Source organism: Mauremys reevesii, linkage group 16 (genome assembly GCF_016161935.1).
Source record: "Mauremys reevesii isolate NIE-2019 linkage group 16, ASM1616193v1, whole genome shotgun sequence".
Taxonomy (NCBI): Eukaryota; Metazoa; Chordata; order Testudines; family Geoemydidae; genus Mauremys; species Mauremys reevesii.
The window spans coordinates 10,099,276-10,119,128 of NC_052638.1; the positions used below are offsets into that span (position 1 = coordinate 10,099,276).

Genomic DNA, 19,853 nt, shown 5'->3' on the forward strand with positions numbered 1-19,853 from the left:
CTTTAAGCTTACGCCCACCTCATCGAGAACAGTTGTCTGAAGGACACTGATGTATGGATAACAACAATAAAAACATCTTTACATTTTTTTTTTACCCTTCTTGATAAAAACCCCTCCCTGCTATTCTTTCATCTGAAAGCTCTCTGAGCGAGACTCTGCTTTTCCATTGCAATGGAGTCATTCCTGACTTACACCAATGTAATTGAGAGCAGAATCAGGCTCTTTCATCACCTGCAAGATATCTATCCAACTGGTAGTTTCTTCAAGGATTTTGTTTTTAAAAAAGGATAATTTACACAAAAATAAAATAATCCATAGTACAGAAAAAGAATACAAAAGAGCTGCAATATTCAGTAAAAGGTTAGAATTACTAAATTATACACTGAAGATCTCTGGCTCAGGTACTATGTCCAGCTGTGCATTTGGAGCATGCCTAGCACAATGCATCCCTGGGGCTTATGGGAACTATGAGGTGATACTGTAATATGAAATACTGTGGCGGGAAAACAAGAAAAGCAAAAACAGCAGCAAGTCCAAAAGCAGTGTTATTTTGCAATAGCACCTTTACAGACTGCCACGGGCCAGCAAGAAGGTGGAGGGGTTTCCCAGATAGGTGGCACAATCTGGAACAAAGCTGAGACTTGATGAATTAAAGTTCACAGCACAATATATTTCAAGGAGTCTGCTATCCTAGCAATCCAGCTGAAGGAGTGAAATAGGAAAAGCAGATTTAATGTTGATTTAAAGCCACTGTGAGGCTATTTAGTTGGTGCTTGGGTTTAAACACAAGCCAGTATTATTATTGGGGACCAACCTACATTTTCAATAATCCAGATCTGAAAATTAGCCCTTTCATTCACAAACTCTTTGAAAGTACATGTAAACAATGGCACATGTGGATATCATGGGGTCCTGTTTTTAAAGCAAGACACAACAGGATCCATTTAAAGTGAAATACTTGTTTCTAAGGATCACAATGCAATGAAGCAGGGCATTTTTTTCTACCTCACTGCAAACAGAATTTCAGTCCCAGAGTTTACCACATGGACTCTGCTGTACTGAAGAAGACTGCATTCCTGGCTCATTATTTTCTGTAAAGCAATGCAATTTTTTCTTGTGGTATCAGTATATTTTTGTAAATATCAGCAGGCTGCTAATCACAGCTGAAAGCGGATTAAGTACATCTCCCTATGTTAACTTATTGGCATTACCTTATCATCCTGTTCAGCAACAGCAACACAAAAGTCTACCAGGTTAGGCTGCAGATGTCCGTTCACTATCTTCTCATTATAAATATAAATCTGAAACGTATCAAAAGTGAGCAATTTTCACAATGCATATGGTTCTTTCCTCCACCCTGCTACAGCAGCAGAATTTGAAACAGGCTTCAAGACTGGATGACCTTCAGGGTCTCTAGCCAGTTTTCTTCCCACATCAGCTGCCTTCTATCCAGGACAGAAGGGGAGGGATGGTCAGCAACATGAAATGCACCTCCACAACACTACCACAGCCCCAGCCCTGCCTGAATGTCAGGAATGATACAGTTATTCAGTTGTTCTGCATGGCAGAGCTTTGCACTGGTTGCTATGTTAGACTAACTGCAACGTAGGAGGGATAAGTGCTGGCGGATATATGACTGCCAGAGTGACATTTCACTGTACACCACTCATTTCTGTTGGAGACAGGAACAGAATTCTGGAAACCATAATATTAAGTCCCTTAGTGGTAGCAGTGTTTATAAAACCCTGACCCAGAGCAACCTGTACAGCAGAAACTAGTTAAATGAAGCTGTGTTGCAAGAGAAAAAAGTATTCCTTTCATAACCATCCTAGAGCCTTAAAATTCCTCCAGTCCTGCAAGAGATTATCTGCCCTGCAGAGTGAATTCCACTGAACACTGACCAAGCTGCTCTAACATTGCCCTCTCTTCTTGGAATTTTTAAGGATTGAGGACTGTAATTGGCGCATAGAGAAATATATGCATTGAACAGATCGATTTTCCATTACAGTTCAGTTATTTATGTATTAGATGTTAGGTGAAGATTTTCAAAAATTGCTCCTAAACCCTCATTTGGGCACATCCATTTCAGAGGTGACTTCAGCACACTCTTAGGTGCCTGAATAAGGATTTAGGAGCCTAACACCCATTTTTAAAAATCTTGATCTTATTTTAGCTACTACTTTGCAACATTTTCCTTCATTCCCAGCCCAAAAACCTTCTCTTCCAGGTAAAAGGGCTAATTAGAGTTCCCTCTGAAAACGTTGTAGGCATTTACCTAGAAGGGAGTGTTGGCGACAGATAAAAGGCTCCCCCTACTTTCCGGCAGCTGGATATACTATTGTCTCCTCAGCGTTCCTAGCATAGATGAAAGAAACTGTGCTCAGGATCCAAACCGCTCCCCATGATGGTAATGCATTCCCCTACCACTACAGCAGTGGGCTTGGCCTCTGAACTATTCCATTACTGGGCAGTCATTTAAACTGGACTTCACTGTGCTCCTATGAATGGTTCTGGGCTGCTGCATGGAACAATTATTTTATCCCGTATTAAAAAGAACTTCACTGTAGTTTTATTAAATAGCTACTGACACCATACTGAGACAGTTTGTAACAATAATCTGATTTTTAGAGGTGCCGCGCACCCGAAACTTCCATTGAAATCCACAGCAGCTGAAGGTGCTAGTACCTTTAAAATTCAGGTCCTTGGTTTTTGCAGTAGGGGATCTGATAGTTTCTTATTTACTGAATTTAGAAGTATTTCTATATTCATGGGCTATTAGAGTAAACTAAGTCTATCCCAGAAAAATGAGGAATGATCTTCCTGTAATCTAAAAACATGGTTTGAACCTATTGTATGGGGGCTTCAGCACCGTAATTCTACAGTGTAGATGGGAGCCAACTAATTAATTATGGATTAACAACAAATAGAACAGAATCAGAACTGATGCTAAGTGAACAGAGGTATTTCGGCCCCAATTTTAAAAAACACGTTTATCAGTGTGTAACTAATTCTGTACACAGTTACCATGACTGCATATAGAAATGGCAAAACAGATGTGTAACTAGCCATCTGTCTGCACAAATACCTGATTTATGCATGTAATCCTGGTAATTCAGTGCAAGGAACTGGGCGCACAGTTTTGTGTGTGCAATTCTGAAAATCAAGTCCCTGTCTTTTATTTTGCTTCCAACATTACTGGTAATCAGAACCTTAGTCTTTAAATATAAAAGGAAATTGCTCATGATTATGAATAGATTTAATATCTTCTCCTGAAATTTTTCAGATCAGTTCCAATGCAGCCTTCTAGTTCAGCCCTGGTGTTCTGCAGTTCTTCATAAGTGACCAGTTAAAACTGGATATAACTTGACAACTGCCATAATTAATATCTGGATCTCTTTCCCCACCGCCACCTCCCCAATCACAAAGGGTGCCTTTGAAATCTGAAAAACTACAAGAATGTAGAGTATTGGTTTGAATACTTTGGCATTTTAACATGAGTTTGGAAAGTCGCACATAAAAAGGATAAAAAAGTTTCCATTTACTATATAACCATGAATGATCTGGATAATTACACATGGTATCAGCATCACCTTTAGATGCAGTAGATAGAGAAGCACATTTCTGAGGGAAAAAGTCAGGCTAAGTTTCTTGTCTTTTCTTGACTGCATTTTAATCCCAGCCAGGTGCTGTCATCCCTGTCCTGATGTACCTCTTTTCACTCACTCAGGGCTTCTCCCATTTTGTTCTCCCATGTCTGTCGTGGCTAAGACACATTGGCAATGATTTGTTATCCCCTTTCAGCATACTCACTTGTCGGGCATAGGCCATCTCCACGCTATCCAAAGAGCTGCGACCTGGAGGACCCAACTCACTGATGAAACTGGGCTGTTGAACAAGAAACACAGTAGTGATTAAGGAGTCTGTTGTTCAAATATAGCAGCTCTTTAGCATGCGTTTTTGGTTCAGCCTCTTTCTGATGCACCACACCAAACAGGTCAAACCGCTCCAATGTGTTTGTTTCTACCACTTACCTACTCACAAGACAGGGAATGCAAAACTGCTTGCAGGCCAGACATGCTCAAAAGCAGAGGCGGCTCTAGCTTTTTTGCTGCCCCAAGCATGGCAGACAGGCTGCCTTCGGCAGCTTGCCTGCGGGAGGTCCGCCGGTCCCGCGGCTTCAGCGTACCCACCGCCAAATTGCCGCCAAAGCCGCGGGACCGGCGGACCTCCCACAGGCAAGCCGTCGAAGGCTGCCTGACTGCCGCCCTCGCTGGGACCGGCAGGGCACCCACCACGGCTTGCCGCCCCAGGCACCAGCGCTTGGAGCACTGGTGCCTGGAGCTGTTGCTGCTCAAGAGGCAAAACCTAGCAACCTATTGCTGAATTCTTCACATGTAGAAATCCACACTCAATGTCACTGAACTACTCTATTGTAAGCTTAGTCCCATGTAAACTTAATGCTAAATGTATAAAAGGACAGAAGCCTTCCTGGCTCAGCACACAAACCAACCATTCGCTTTTTCCAATTAGGAAGGAACCCCCTCAGAAGGCATTTTATAATTATTTCTCTGCTTATGGTTTATTACAATATTGTTTATTACAATGCTGCATACCTTCCTGCAAAGCATTTGATATTGGCTTCGGTCAGAGACAAGACATTGAACCTGAAGGACCATTGGCTCCATCCTATGTGGCAATTCTTATGTTCATATTTTGCCCCACTGAAATGTATTGAGACTCACAAAGGAATAAGAACATTACGCTACCTACCAAAGTTGGCTCTCCATTGTTGGTAACCTTAGCAGAGAGAGGTCAGTGAGTGATTGGACCTGGAGAATAAACCATTTTCTCATCCAGAAAGGTGACCCAGGCTTGAGACATACTGGCTTGATACCGGGGGATAGCTCACCACAACTTCTCTGTGTTAAGATTCTGTTCTTCTCTTAAAGGTGGAATAAACTAAATCCATTCTACTGTGGTGTGATAAGGCTGCATTGTCAAATGGCCCCCACAAAATTGCAGGCCCGTTTGTCTGTACAGCCATGGCTAAATGTGAATGCTCAATGCCATTGGAAAGAAGCTATTTCCAACGGGACATACTTGATCAAGACAGAGCAGGTGTTTGGATTTTACCAACCAAAATACAATTCCCTCCAATTCAAAATATGTTTGTTAACATCTCCTCCTGTGTTTTGGTAGGAGGAGGAGTCATTTTTTTAATGCCAGTTATCCTTTGCACAGTATTCCCTTATAATTAATTATATTAAGTTATGTATTTATAAAGCAAAACACATGTCCACCTATACGGCCTCTAAATTGGAATTAATTACTTATTCTGATAAAGAGCATGTGGGGCTGGATAGTTTTTAAAATAAGTATGTTAATGTTAAAGCCAGTTATGGCTAGCTGGACCCCAGCCATTATCTATTGGGCTTCACTTTATCAATATTGTCAAATGTCTTATTTTCCCTATTTGTAACCTATCCAGAGTGTTACTACTCTTGTGTGTAGATCAGATCACCTCAAGACACTGCTTAATGACATGTTATATCCATGACTGGAAGGGCTCAGCTTGCCATGCCTGCCTGTCTAAGCAAGTCTTTATCTTTAAACGGTCTTTGTTTGAAGTCAGCTCCAGGATGGGTTTTCTTTTCACTTCTTGTTTAATCCAGTCAAGCTATCTTCAGAAATTTGTTGTGCTTTGGCAGCACTTACTGCAATTAATTGCAATATAATATCCACCTTCAGTTAAATAACACTTTTATTCAGCATCTGAAACTAGATAGAGCTTCTCATTTTTGCTGCGTTCACAAGGGATCTCTATTTAATTCTCCCCTCATAAACTGGACATTATTATATTTTGTTACTGCATTTGTCTAAAATCAATATTTCACACCAAAAAAATCATAAGACTTAAAAAGACACAGTATTAAAATCACACTGCCAAGTTTATTACCTGCTACTATTAAAGTAGTGTCAAGCAGATACTTGAAAATATTTTTTAAAAACCTTTCCCTCACAGTTTTGTCCCTTTGTATTTGACAATATACTGATTTTCCCCCTCTGATTTTAACAAGGATTTAGGTCAACGTGGCTTTTTTGGTTTACTTCCCAGTGTGTCTGTGCTGGAATCATTTATTATGTCAGCAGTGACTTGGAAATGAAATTTTGCTGATTGACTGATTGGTTTTGATTTCTCTGGCACCTAGCCAAAACTCTAGGTACCACTTTTCACCTATGGGCAGGATATTCCATAATTACCACTTAGGGTTTTCTTGCATCTTCCTCTGAAGCACCTGGTATTGCCACTGTCAGATACAGTACATTGGATTAGACGAATTCTGCCATGGTCCAGTATGGCAGTACCTATGTCCTTAAATGGCCTGGGTTCTGCATATCAGAGTATCTCTCTGTGTGTGTTAATGCCACAGCTTCTGTCAGTGGAGATTTTTAAACTGGACGCCCCTGGGTATAGATGAGAGGGAACGGTTGGCAAGATGTTCTTTACAAGGGTTCCTTGTCTCCTCAACTTTAGTCTAAAATGGCCCAAATCTATTGACCTTCCAGGCACACGGCAATGGCTATTTGCAGGAGCCTTATGGAACGACTGGGGTATAATTTTTCTGCTTTGACTAGAGGGCTGGTTAAGCTTATATAATTTTTGTTGCGTTCCGGCCCTGTTACATTGCTGGGTATATCGTCCTCCATGGACTGTGACTGTGAACTGGGAAGAGCTTAAGAGCTTTGGACAGGTGCATTCTTGCACTTAAATCAAAATAACTAAATACAAGGTCAGTAGTATAGCAAAGGGAGAGAAGCTGTCTCTTAGCTAATAGGGTCCCAGAACCAGGAATTCCACCCAGAAACTTACCAGAAGCTCAGAACATTGGTGTTTTGCAACCCCTTGGCTCAAATAATATTGAGCCAAATTTGGACCAGCATTTTTAGCTACATTATGCAGAATAGTAGATATGGAGTTACTTGCTGTTTTCATTTCTTGGCAACAGTGCAGTGAAGAATTATTTAAAATATGGAGATATTTAGAATATGAAAAACATGCCCATGAGATTATAAATAATTAAAGACTGGTGAATTTAAGTACTAAGACTAATAATTTCCTCAAACTAAAAACACATGTTTAAAAAACACATTATATACCAATCAACTCACATTTTAAAAATCTTTAATGGTCATTCCTAATGGAGCCCGATATTTAGAAGTGTTTCTATGCTTCTTCCAGTGCCAAATCAGCTGATACATATTCCTCTAAACTCACCTAAATAACGACAAAAGCTTTGTTCTGAAGAACAAAGAAGCTGTTAAAGCAGGTTTCCTGGGAAACAGAGGTGAAGGCAGAAATGGTGCTTTGCAGTCTCTCCCTCTGCTGTGCCAGATAAATTGCAGAACTATTTAAAGAAATTCTAAATTATGGACTCCGTCATTATTCACTGATGAGATCTCAAATGCTAACACAAGCTGGGGGTGGGTGGGTTCGTTGTGACTTAATGTCACTTTTCAGTCAATGCCTGAATGCCACAAATATAAAGATTGAGGCTTTCAGCTCTGAAACTGATTTCTTTCTCCTCCACTATCGTTTTGCAGCACTGAACATATATGTGGCTGCTACTCTACAAGGCTGTATGACTGACAGGCTGAAATGCACAAGTTAACATCTGAATTTAAAATGCATTTCAAACTAGCAAGCAACTGTTACAGGGATTTTTTTTTAAACATGTCTAATTTTCTTTCCTCCAGTTTTAATTTCATCATAACCTTTATGGTTTTGAAAATCATTTTTATTAACAATCTGCCAGAGATGAGAACTGCTAGAGCGACAGTACGTTCTTTAAATATCCATTGTCTCCACCTTTCAGCAACACACAAAAAGAATTCCAGGAGTTTATAAAATTGTTGTTCCCCTTCCTTTTGCATTCCCACCTTTCACTTCTTATTAGAAGAGCTTCAGGAGCAGGTTTAGTTCCCTGTTTTGCCACTTTAGATTTGAATTCCAGCTAGGCCTCTGGATTCTTTTTAAATCAGGTTGTTCCATGGAATTTTTGTGGCTGAGTGAATGTGATGGAAAAAATGATGACCTACCTTTCGTGACTGTTGTTCTTCGAGATATGTTGCTTACGTCCATTCCAAGTAGTCATCAGAAGGTTTGTCCCCTAGTGGTACCCGTCGGGTCGGCTGTGCTGCCCCCTGGAGTCACACCTTCACGGCGGTGTATATAGGTCCCTGCCGACCCGCCACCTCCTCAGTTCCTTCTTGCTGGACTACTCCAACAGAGGGATAGGCGGGCAGGTCTTGGAATGGACATGAGCAACACATCTCGAAGAACAACAGTTACAAGAGGTAGGTAACCGTTTGTTTTTTCTTTTTCCAAGTGCTTGCTCATGTTGATTCCAAGTAGGTGACTCCCAAGCAGTTCCCGGGAGGAGGGATCAGAGTTCACCAAGTCCCAGACTGCAGCACCACTCTGCCAAATGATGCATCGTCTCTAGCCTGCTGAGTAATGGCGTAGTGCGATGTAGAGGTGTGGATTGATGACTACCTTGCTGCCCTGCAGATGTCCTGAATGGGGACCTGCATCAGGAACACTGCCGAGGAAGCCTGTGCCCTTGTGGAGTGCGCTGTCAATGCTGGAGCAGGTATCTTTGCTAGGTCGTAGCATGCCCTGATACAAGCCATGATCCATGACAAGATCCTTTGGGACGACACTCGGAGCCCCCTCATCCGCTCAGCAATTGCAACGAAGAGCTGTGTCGACTTTCAAAATGGCTTCATCCTTTCAATGTAAAAAGTTAACGCTCATCTGACATCCAGGGAGTGGAGCATCCGTTCCCAGTTACTAGCATGTGGCTTAGGGAAGAAAACTGGATGAAAAATGTCCTGATTAGCGTGGAATTGTGAAACTACCTTAGGGAGGGGGGGTAGGCTGGATGCGGCCACAACTGTACCTTGTCCTGTTTAAAAATAAAAACAATAAAAAAGTATAAGGGGACTCTGAGGTTAAGGCTTTAAGCTCAGACACCCTCCTGGCAGAAGTTATGGCCACTAAAAATATTTTTCCTGGAAAGTGGCAGAGGAGAGAGCAAGTTGCTAGGGGCTCAAAAGGAGGGCCGGCCTATCAGCCTTGACAGCACCTGGTTGACATCCCATGGGGGGGGGGGGGGGATTGGCTGTCTTACGTGGGAGTACAGCCTACCTAGTCCTTTGAGGAAGTGGCCAACCATGGGGTTAGCGAATACTGACCGGCCAGCAGAACCGGGATGGCAAGCCGAGATGGCGGACAGGTGCACCTTTATTGATGACACTGCCAGGCCCTGCTGTTTCAGGTGTAGTAAATAGTCCAGGATAATGGGAATCAATGTCTGTAATGACTGAGTGTCTTTTTGCAGAAACCAGACTGAGAATCTCTTCCACTTAGCCAGATAAGTGGCTCAAGTGGATGGTTTTCTGCTGCCAAGGATAACTTCCCTAACGGTGTCTGAGCATGCGAGCTCCAAGGGGTTTAGCCACAGAGATTCCATGCTGTAAGGTGGAGAGACTCTAGATTGGGATGCTGGAGGTGGCCGTGGCCCTGCATGATCAAGTCCAGGATCAGGGGCTGTGTTATAGGTGTGTCCACTGACAGGTCTAGAAGTGTGGTGAACCTGTGTTGACGTGGCCATGCTGGCGCTATAAAGACAGCGATGGTTCCTCTCTTCTGACCTTCAGCAGGAGCTTGTGCACGAGCGGGAAAGGCGGGAATGAGTACAGCAGGTATCCCTCCCAAGGGAGGAGAAAGGCATCTGCGAGTGAACCAGGGCTGTGATTCAGGAAGGAACAGAACTGCTGACACTTCTTGTTGATCCATGTTGCAAACAACTCTAGATCGAGAAATCCCCACCTCTGGAGGATGTTGATTACGACATCCGGGCGGAGGGACCACTCGTGGTTGTGAAAGGAACTGCTGAGATGATTGTCCAGTTCGTTCTGAGAGCCCAGAAGGTGCGATGCCTGCAGATGTATGGAGTGGGCAATGTAGAAGTCCCACAGCTTGAGGGCTTCCTGACACAGGGGAGAGGAGTGAGCACCACCCTGTTTGTTTATATAGAACATTGCTGTTGTAATGTCTGTCAATTCTGATACCCATCTACCCTGCAGATGGGTTTGAAATATCTGGCAAGCAAGGCCAACCCTCCTGACGCTGATGTGAAGCAAAAGTTCAGCTTGAGACCAGAGACCTCGAATCCTGATTCTCCTAAGTACGCCCCTCAACCCATCGCTGACACGTCCGTTACTAGAGACAGCGAGGGTTGGGGCCCAGAGAAGGGCACTCCCGCACATACTGCTTGCAGGTCGAGCCACCGCCTGAGGGACTCAATAACTGGAAGAGTGAGTGTGACCAACTTATCCAGGAGGTCTCGGTTCGGCCTGTACACCAAGGCTAGTCATGCCTGAAGTGGGGTGACCTGCAGCCTGGTGTGCTGTACTGCATACGTACAGGCAGTCATATGGCCGAGCAGCTTCAGGCAATTTCGCGCTGTAGTATCGCCCGAGCTTGTCTATGATGGCGTCCATGGTGAGAAAGCGAGTTTCCGGAAGAAATGCCCTGGCTTGACCGGAGCCCAGGAGAGCTCCGATGAACTCTATCCTCTGAGTAGGGATTAGGGTCGACTTTGCTGCATTCAGTATCAGGCCAAGCCTGTGGAACATCATCCGAACTAGGCTCACATGGGCCTCCACTTGGGCCCTGAAGTGGCCTTTGATTAGCCAGTCATCGAGGTACAGGAATACTTGCACCTGCTGTTTCTGCAGGAAGGCTGACATGACTGACATGCACTTGGTGAACACTCCAGGGGCCGACGAGCGGCCAAAGAGGAGAACCGTAAACTGATAGTGAGTGTTGTTGACCACAAAGTGGAGGAACCGTTTGTGGGACAGAACTATAGACATGTGAAAGTAAGCGTCCTTCAAGTCGAGGGTGGTGTACCAGTCCCCCGGATCCAGGCAGGCGATAATGGAAGCAAAGGAGACCATGTGGAACTTTATCTTCTTCATGAATCTGTTGAGGTTTTGCAGGTCTAAAACAGGTATGAGTCCACCCTTGGGATTTGGAAATACCGGGAATAGAACACCCTGCCCCTGAACTCTAGAGGGACTTCCTCTACCGCCTTGAGTAGTAGGAGCGATTGCACTTCCTGCATGAGGAGTTGCTTGTGAGAAGGGTCCCTGAAGAGGGACGGGGAAGAAGGGAGGGAACAGAATTGCAGAGAATATCCCAATTCTACCATGCTCAAGACCCATTGGTCTGAAGTGATTTGTGCTGAAGCATGGTAGAAATGGGATAGACGATTCATGAAAGAAGGGGAAGGATCTGGGATCTGAACTGGTGCATCGCCCCCCATGCACACTTTCAAAAGTTTGGCTTGGAGGCTGAGGGCTGCTTTGCTGAACCCTGGCCCTGGTTAGAGGAGGACTGAGAGGGTCTCCATCTATTACTCCTGCCCCACTTCCTGCTATAGTCCTGTCTAGGGGGAGCAGGGTAGAAGCCAAGGGCAGGCTGTGGCTTAAATTGCTTCCTCTGGGGGGCAGGCATATGAAGCCCCAGGGACTTCAGAGTGGCCATGAGTCTTTCAGGCTGTGGATCTTAGAGTCTGTTTGCGCCGAGAAAAGCCCTAAACAGTGGAACGGCAATTCTTGAATTGTCTGCTGGACTTCGTGCGGTAGTCCCGACACCTGAAGCCACAAGCTCCTTCTTATGGCTACGGCTGTCGACATAGTCCAGGTTGCCGAGTCTGCTGATTCTACAGAAGCCTGTAAGGAGATCCTCGCGACTACCTTGCCTTCCTTGAGGACAGCAGAAAACTCCCAGCGAGAGTCCACCAGCAGTAGCTCCTTGAATTTGGACATGTTCCAAGAGTTAAAACTGTAGCAGCTAACGACTGCCTGCTGGTTGGCAATGTGAAGCTGGAGCCCCCTGGTAGAATACACCTTCCTACCGAAGAAATCCAGCTTCTTCGCCTCCTTGGACTTAGGAGTTGGTCCCAGTTGTCCTTACCTTTCCTTTCGGTTGGCAGCCTCCACCATGAGTGCGCCCAGCTAGGTACTCATACCCTTTTGAAGGCACAAAATACTTCCTCTCCACCCCTTTGGCCATGGGGGGGAAGAGAGGTGGGCATGTGCCACAACGCTTTAGCAGTGTTATGTCTTAATGAGGGGCAAAGGCATCCTCGAGAGACCTTCAGGCACGAGAATGTCAACCATGGGGTCAGTCTCCTCCAACACCTCCTCTGCCTGCATGCCCAAATTCTGAGCCACTCTTCTGAGCAACTCTTTGTGGGCTCTGTTGTCCATGGCTGGCAGCTGGTGGATATGCCTGCCACTGCTTCATCAGGGGAGGATGAGGGAGATGCCCAAGGAGGCATCAGGTCTTTCTGACTTCTGGCTCGTGGGGATCCCCCTGCACTGAAATGACCTGCGTGGTGCAGGGAGCAGTGCTGGTTTCTGGGCCCGTGATAGTCTCGGTACCGTCCCGGGTCTCAGTGGCAGCCTGCATGCCCATCTCTTGGCCTCACAGAGGTTCCCGGGCTAAAGATGACGATTATGGAGAGACCCATGTCTCTGAAACCACCGGCAAGGATCTGGACCCTGGCCCTGGGGGTTGGCAGTAGACCCATGGGGTCCAGAAGGGCCATTGAGCCGGTGCCTGCCACTGCGGTGGCCATGGCATCATAAGCAATGGCTGCCTTTCTGTCGGTCTTCTTTCTTTTGTGCGGGATTGGCAAATGGGAGCGGTGCCGGGCACTCGCACTGGAGGTGATCTTTGGTGCCAGGGAATGGCAGTGCCGAGGGTCCCTGGAGCCCAAGTCCTTTCTCGGTGCCGCAGCCTCTCTTACCGAGGCCAGCGCACGCTATACCGAAGTGCTGGGCTTGGGGTCGGACGCCGCCTGGGGACAAAGGGCAGACTCCATGAGGAGCAATTTCAGTCTAAACTCCCTCTCCTTCTTAGTCCTTGGGTGGAGGCCTCTGCAGATTTTGCACTGCTCAGTCTAACAGGCTTCCCCCAAACACTTTAAGCAGGAGTTGTGTGGGTCTCCCTTTGGTAAAGGCTTTGGACAGGACCCACACGGTTTGAACCCAAGACCGAGGCATGCCCCAGACCCTGGGAGGGGAAACGTGGTGGGACAGAAAACCCCCAACTAAAACTTATCTAAACTAACTATGGACTACTGGAATTAACTAATACTAAGTTTTCAACTATTTACAAGTACAACAAGAAAAGTCCACTAGGGGATGGCTTGCCGTAGCAAGAGAAGAGCTGTTCCAATGACCGTCACAGGTGGTAAGAAGGAACTGAGGAAGCGGCGGGTCGGCAGGGACCTATATACACCACAATGAAAGTGTGACTCCAGGGGACTCCACAGCCGACCTGACGGGTACCGCTAGGGGAAAAACCTTCCGACGACCATGCCCACAGTGCGTACACACCTACTTGGAATCGACATGAGCAAGCACTCAAAGAACAGCAGCATTACCTCTTGTAACTGAATTGGAAATTGAAGACAGCACTTTTAGGCTCATTTTAAGAAGCGGACACTAAAGTCAACGAGTTAACATGGAAAAAAGGGCACTTGCCACTCCCTGCCCCAAAATAGAACAACAGAGCACAGTGCAAGCTGTCATTTTATAACCAGCAACCTCAAAGAGCTATTTCTACTGTGAAATGGGGAAAGGGGGTCATTTAGGATTCTTCAGGCAGGAGGGCAGAGGTGATCAAATATTTAAAAGGGTGGAGATTATAGAAGAAGAAAGAAAGACTAGCAGTTGATAAGGCAACACATATTGTTATCTTAAATGCAACAGTAGCAGGAAAAGAAAGACAGGGAGAAAGTGTGTTGAATGAATTGGAGAAATATGTATATGCACATCCCCACCCTTATGTTTATGTAGTGTCCTACGATTTAAATGGTTTGTTCTGCTTTCATAACTCATTTGTTTCTTCCTGCCAAGAATTTAGGTCTTTAAAAAGATTTTTCTGAGACTGCAATATTTATTTTCAAAAGTATCCATTTCCAAAAATTGCCATTAGACGGCACTCTCATCACGCTTCTCTTTTAAAATTAATTTTGCTCTACAGTGCTGCCTTTTCAAAGGATTCTTCCTTCATTTGTACTCAGCCGAGGATTTACTTTCACCTGTGCACCAAACCACATGCTTATAAAGATGCATTATTCATCAACCTCATATGCATATGAACATTTGTAAGCAGAAACCTGGGCAGACATTTTGTCAGAGCTCCAAATGGTTGGCCAGTAGACACAGTATATTACTGTGCAGGAGACCTGGATGGGAGAACACCCATCAAAATACTCCCATTTTTGTGCAGTGCTGCCTGAAAGCATCACGAAGTCCTAGAACTCAGGGAATGTGAAGGCATGCTATACAGGGCCGAAGGAAGATTTAGAGCAGTGGTGCCTCTTCATCACTGCAGGAACGGGCAGCTTGACAGCAAAGCTTTACAACAGGAGGGGAGGATCCGGGATAGACCAAAAAGCAGCAGCTCAAAATGACAGGCCAAAAGAAAAGCCTACGAGCTAATGTGAAGTGGCCTGATTACATGAGCAGTTCTGGAACACGCAACCAGGCTTAGATGGGTAACACAAAACCCAAGATCTCCTCCCATTTCCCATGCAACATGTTTTTTGGGGAGAAATAGTTGGCGGTGGGAGGGAGGATTCAGAAGCAAGTCCTGTGCTGGCTTCTTTGAACTGTAAGCTTTGCCTGTTAATTGGTCTATTTCCATGAGTAATGTATTGGTATTTCAGTCTGCCCAAATTGGCTTGCCCAAAGCCTGAGAACTGGCTCACTGGCTGGCTTGCCTCCTGCTGTGTTTGGAGCTGTGCCTTTTCAACTGATTCTGCATCTCCAAAGGATATCAATTAAGTCTCTGCTATATTCTACACGCTGGGTCTGTTTGTGTCACACACACACAAAACGTATTTGACTGGAACAAGGCTTTAGAAGAACAACCTGCTGTGGGGAGGTTAGATAACCGGCTTTTAACACAGTAGATGCACTTCAAACCTCTCAGACCTTTGACTTCTCAAGGCAAGGACTGGAATATATCAAGGATTTTAAATGCTCTTGAAATGACACATTGATACCACAAGAGCTTTGAAGGGGAGAGTGGAGTATAGAGACTGGATCTGCACTATCATTCTATAAAACTCATTCACAAAAATCACCGGGGGAAATCTCTTTCCACCTAGATGTCACTCTGTGTCTTAAGTGCCTTGGATGAGGTTGGTGTCCATTTTGATATCAGAGACGTTGGAAGACAAGATTTGCCATAATCAGAGCAGTCCGTTGAGCTACTAATTACAGTATCCAGCTTTTGCCAGCAGCCAATAGCTGATGCTTCAAAGAAAAGCAAAAGAAAACTTTAAATCTCTCTCTCATACACACACAAACAAAATTAAGATGCTGGAAGATACCAGAATAGCTTCCGAGTCTTGTGACGTGGGAGTCTGTAGACAATGGGATGGTCTTGCCTAGTTTTAAAATTAGTTTAGCTTGCATGATTTGCCATTCCTAATACAGCAAAGCTGGACAGCCTGCTGGGAAACCACAGTAAAGCACCAGTAAAATACCTTCCAGGGGGAGGGTGTTTCCATAAAAAGAAATGTATTAACTGGATTAACCTATATTTAAGAGATCAGCAATCAAAGAGGAACATTTCATTAACAACTTTTAATTATTTCCAAATCCCCATACAGACCATAGCCCATTAACACCAGTATTTTTTTAAAAAATAATACCCCACAGTTTGCAGTGCCATCAACTGCTCCAATGAGCAGCAGCTTTACAGAAGAGAGGAGGAAAAAAAAGCAAGGCTAAAAAAACCAGGACTGTTTTCAGGCTTTTAAGCACAGTAATACGCTGCTTCTCCTCTTCAAGGTTATAGTTTTGCATGGAACAGGGGCTGGTGGGCTGGGATGTAACTGCACACTCCAGGGACATAGGTTGGCCTGGTGCTCCCAGCACAAAAGAAGTAGCATTACCATAGCTTTACGCTCAGCTGTGTGCTGTTCTACTCACAATGTCAAGTTTTTGAAAAAAAAGAATATACTGGGTAATTTTTTTTTATTTGCACATAAGTCTGTATCAAGGTTTCCTTAAATGATTTTGTTACTCTTTTATTCATTTTAATTAATTTGCATTGAACAAACATACAGATGAGGTCTCAGAAGCATAAAACACCAACCTCCGTAGAAAATGGCACCTTCAATAGGAGCCCAAGCTGTGACATTTGCTGTTTGAAGCATGTGAATTAGAGGCAGCTTGCAGTTAAACTGGTCTCAGCACAGAGACATTTGGAGGATAAAACCCTCCTGACCCAAATCACACTCCCACACTTCCCCGTTCATTTGATTTCTCCAAGTCAGCCCATGCCAAATCAAACAAGTGAATGTAGCTGGTCCCCTCCCCCACGCAGGTAGAAGGAATACCATCTGTCTAGGCTGGTACGAGATGATATTGGAGAGATACAGGGTAAGAGTAAGGATTAGACACTACCCGCAGTTATACCCAGACAGCTACTATGACGTCACCAGAGCTGTCTTGGTATTACTGCAGGCAAAGTTCTCCCCAGTGGTGTTGATGGGATCAATGTGTCTAACAAGTTCCAACCTGTGTAAGCTGTTGCATAATAAATGGGAATAACAATAAGTGTTCTATTGTATAAATCACTCAGTAAATAAAAATCATTTAAAAAAGTCCTGGTCACTTTAGAATTCATTAGAGGTTTTAACTAAATACCACTGCCTCTCTTTTTTCATACAATCATATCTGTACAATAATGCCCATTGAATTCAGCAACACCGGAATGTTAGCTGTGAGTGTACTGTATAGAACCACACACAATGTTTATCAAATTTCAGAAATACCTCATTTTCCTGGGTAAAGTCAAGAGCATCTTCTCCTGAAGCAAGTAGCGTATGAAGGATCCTTTGTTTCACCTGTTCCCATTCGACCAGCATTGATTCTCGGTGGTACTCTTCAGCCATACCAAAGGTCTATTAGCAGAGAAAAATTAAAGCTAAGGAACACACAGAAACACCAAATAATCTTTAAAGGACAATATCAATTATAACCACTAACTAGTTCTGCTGTAAGTAAAGCACAGACAGGAATCAAAAGAAAAGAAAAACATTAACTAGTTTAACAAATACTGAGAGAGCCAATGTCCAGCAGTAAATAATTTAGAAGGTATTATCGTTCAGGTTTTTGATGATTCAAACACAAGCAAAGGGCTAGCAAAACGAAGGCATTTTAACACGTCTAGCTCTGTAAAATGAGTGCCTTGCACAATCGAGCCCTGTTCCTGGTCGGAGCCTCTAGGCACTACTGTAATACAAATAACATTAATAGGTTTGCATTCAAAGATGTACATTACTGATGCAACACACAGAGCGATCTGAGGTTCATTCCATCTCTACCAGACACACCACAGGGAATTGGTTGAACTCCCAACTTTCAGCAGCTGGTGTCAACTGCAGCTTCTGTTGCCAAAAAGTCTGGAGGAGAAATACAGATGATACAGTATTTGTCCACAGACCTGCTGTACCAAGAGAGGAAAATATTTCTTATAATCTTAACTACAGGTTTAATTTTGTATCAAATTGTCCAATTAAATAGAAGTAAGGGAATCATAGTCTTCAACATCTGCTCCACTTTTAGGTTTAGAGGAGCATTTGAAATTGCCTTGTGTATTCACTTTCTGCATGGAAGGTTTCCAGGTCAAATTTGTTCCATCTACATTGAAAAAACCAGCCTCTCTATTAGGCAACTAGTTTTGGTGGGCTCTTGGGCAGCCCAGTTAAAATAAAGGTTTCATTGTATTATTACTTCACCCCTAAAGAATTTAAAAAGAAAAAACTAGGGAAGAGAGATCAAAATTCGGGATATCTAAGCGGCACAGTATGTGTTTGTACAGTGCCTAGAACAATGGGGCCCTGATCCTGACTAGGGCCTCCGTCTTATAAACAACACACAGAGTGCAGGGACTGTAATCCATCTGCTTGGGGGGGAATCACTGCAGATGATAACAGAACAACCACTTGGCCTGCTGAAGACCTAGAAGCTGTAGGAAGAGATACTTTAGGACTTAATTGACTCTTCTTGTGGGGTAGGAGGTTGGATTCTAGGACAGAAGTGGCATTGGATTTCAATGAGCTAGGTTTCAAAGCAAAAACACTTCCCACTTTCTGTCACCTGCTTGCCAGGCTGGGAGTGCCGTGGCAGCATCCCATTCAGGAGTGGAGCTCACAGACGCTGAAGGCAGCCCACCTTAACCTTGGCCAGGACAACAGTATGCAACATGGGGCACTGGACTGTGGGCAGGTGTTGGAGGAGCCATGGAATGTTGTAAGAAACACAAATAGGCCCTGGTGAGGCATGGAAAGTGATGATTTACGGTCTGAAAGTGCTCAACGCTTACAACTCACATGGAGTTCATGCTCAGCACCTTTCAGGGTCAGTCCCTACGTTGCCCCATTCTCTCAGCCTTTCCAAAATTCAGGGAAGTAAACGGGACCACCTTATCTTCTAAACGAAGACAGTTTACCTCTAAAATGACAAAACTGCTGAGAGACTGAGCTCTTCAGATATGACTTTTAAACTCATGGAAGGAAAGGAGTTTGCTCACTATTCGTTCAGCAACAGCACTAGAGAAGAGATGCTGCTTCATTGCAGTCCCATTCATTATTGGTGTGATGGTGACAAGTAGCCCCGAACAAATGAGACAGGAAATATCCTAACATCTCCATTAGCTCCAGATAGAGAGGAGATTATTTTAGATTAGGCATAATCTATTATTTTCTTGGTCAAGGTATAGTCAAGGTCCAGAGAACATAATATAAAAATAACAATAATAATGATAATAAGTAAATAAAAAGATTTCAGGGTCCATTCAAAAGCATCTGGCAGTCCAGATTTGGCCGCCGTCCACCTATTGACTACCCCTGATCTCACTTCCTTTCCTGCATCCAACTCTCTCTTTCACATACACCCACAATTTTGCACTGTGGTGCGTGACTAAATATTTTGGTTGGCTGCACTAATTTTTTTCATCTCATTATGGCCCAATGTTAGGATACTGTCGGCAATTGGAAAAAACACACATCAGTATATATGACTTCATAAAAGGCCATGGCATTTGACAGCAAACATTTAATTGTGGTTCCTGCATATAAGCAGATCATGAGATTTGTGTTTCTTCCTTATTGTATAATATTAAATACTCTTATATAGTCAGGACTGGATCCAGCTAGGCTCCATATTGTCCACTGTGGTGTCATTACCTTTATGATTAAACAGAAATACCAATTAGGTTTTAAAACAAGTGTTTGTGTGTATATGGAAACCCAGTGCTGCAATATTTTTGCATACAGCTTCAGCGTATATCATTTTTATATAAAAAGAATTTAGCTCTGAACATTTACCCACTAAAAGCAAACCATTTAATAAGGATGCTTTGAATGTTATATATACACAATAGTTAAATCTCATAGCACGATTTCTTGCTGGACTCTGAACACAAGTACTCACTGTATGTATAGAACATCACAACTCATCATATGCACATGTAAATTGAGACATGCTTACAGTGAATTCACTGCATATTGTCCTTTTATGGGAAGTTATCATTTTGGGGGTCTGCTCCCTCCCCAAGACATTTCTTAAGAAGTAAGGATCAGAGTGTTTCTCGGTGTCACAAAGAGGATGTTGCCACTTTAATAAAGAGGTTCTAATGTCCAATACTCTGTGTTGTGTGTGTCTCAGATCTATTATCAAACCCATAATGG

General features: G+C 43.9%; 1 protein-coding gene across 3 annotated transcripts in view; it reads right to left on the reverse strand.

Moving 5' to 3' along the window:
* NUP93 (nucleoporin 93) overlaps nt 1-19,853 on the reverse strand; it is a 136,938-nt gene that overhangs the window by 26,328 nt on the left and 90,757 nt on the right. For all 3 annotated transcript variants that reach the window (XM_039503379.1, XM_039503377.1, XM_039503378.1), the window contains exons 5-7: nt 16,935-17,063; nt 3,811-3,885; nt 1,212-1,301 (exon numbers count right to left, since the gene is read on the reverse strand). In XM_039503379.1, the coding sequence (XP_039359313.1) occupies nt 1,212-1,301; nt 3,811-3,885; nt 16,935-17,063 (294 nt within the window). The remainder of the gene's footprint in view (nt 1-1,211; nt 1,302-3,810; nt 3,886-16,934; nt 17,064-19,853) is intronic.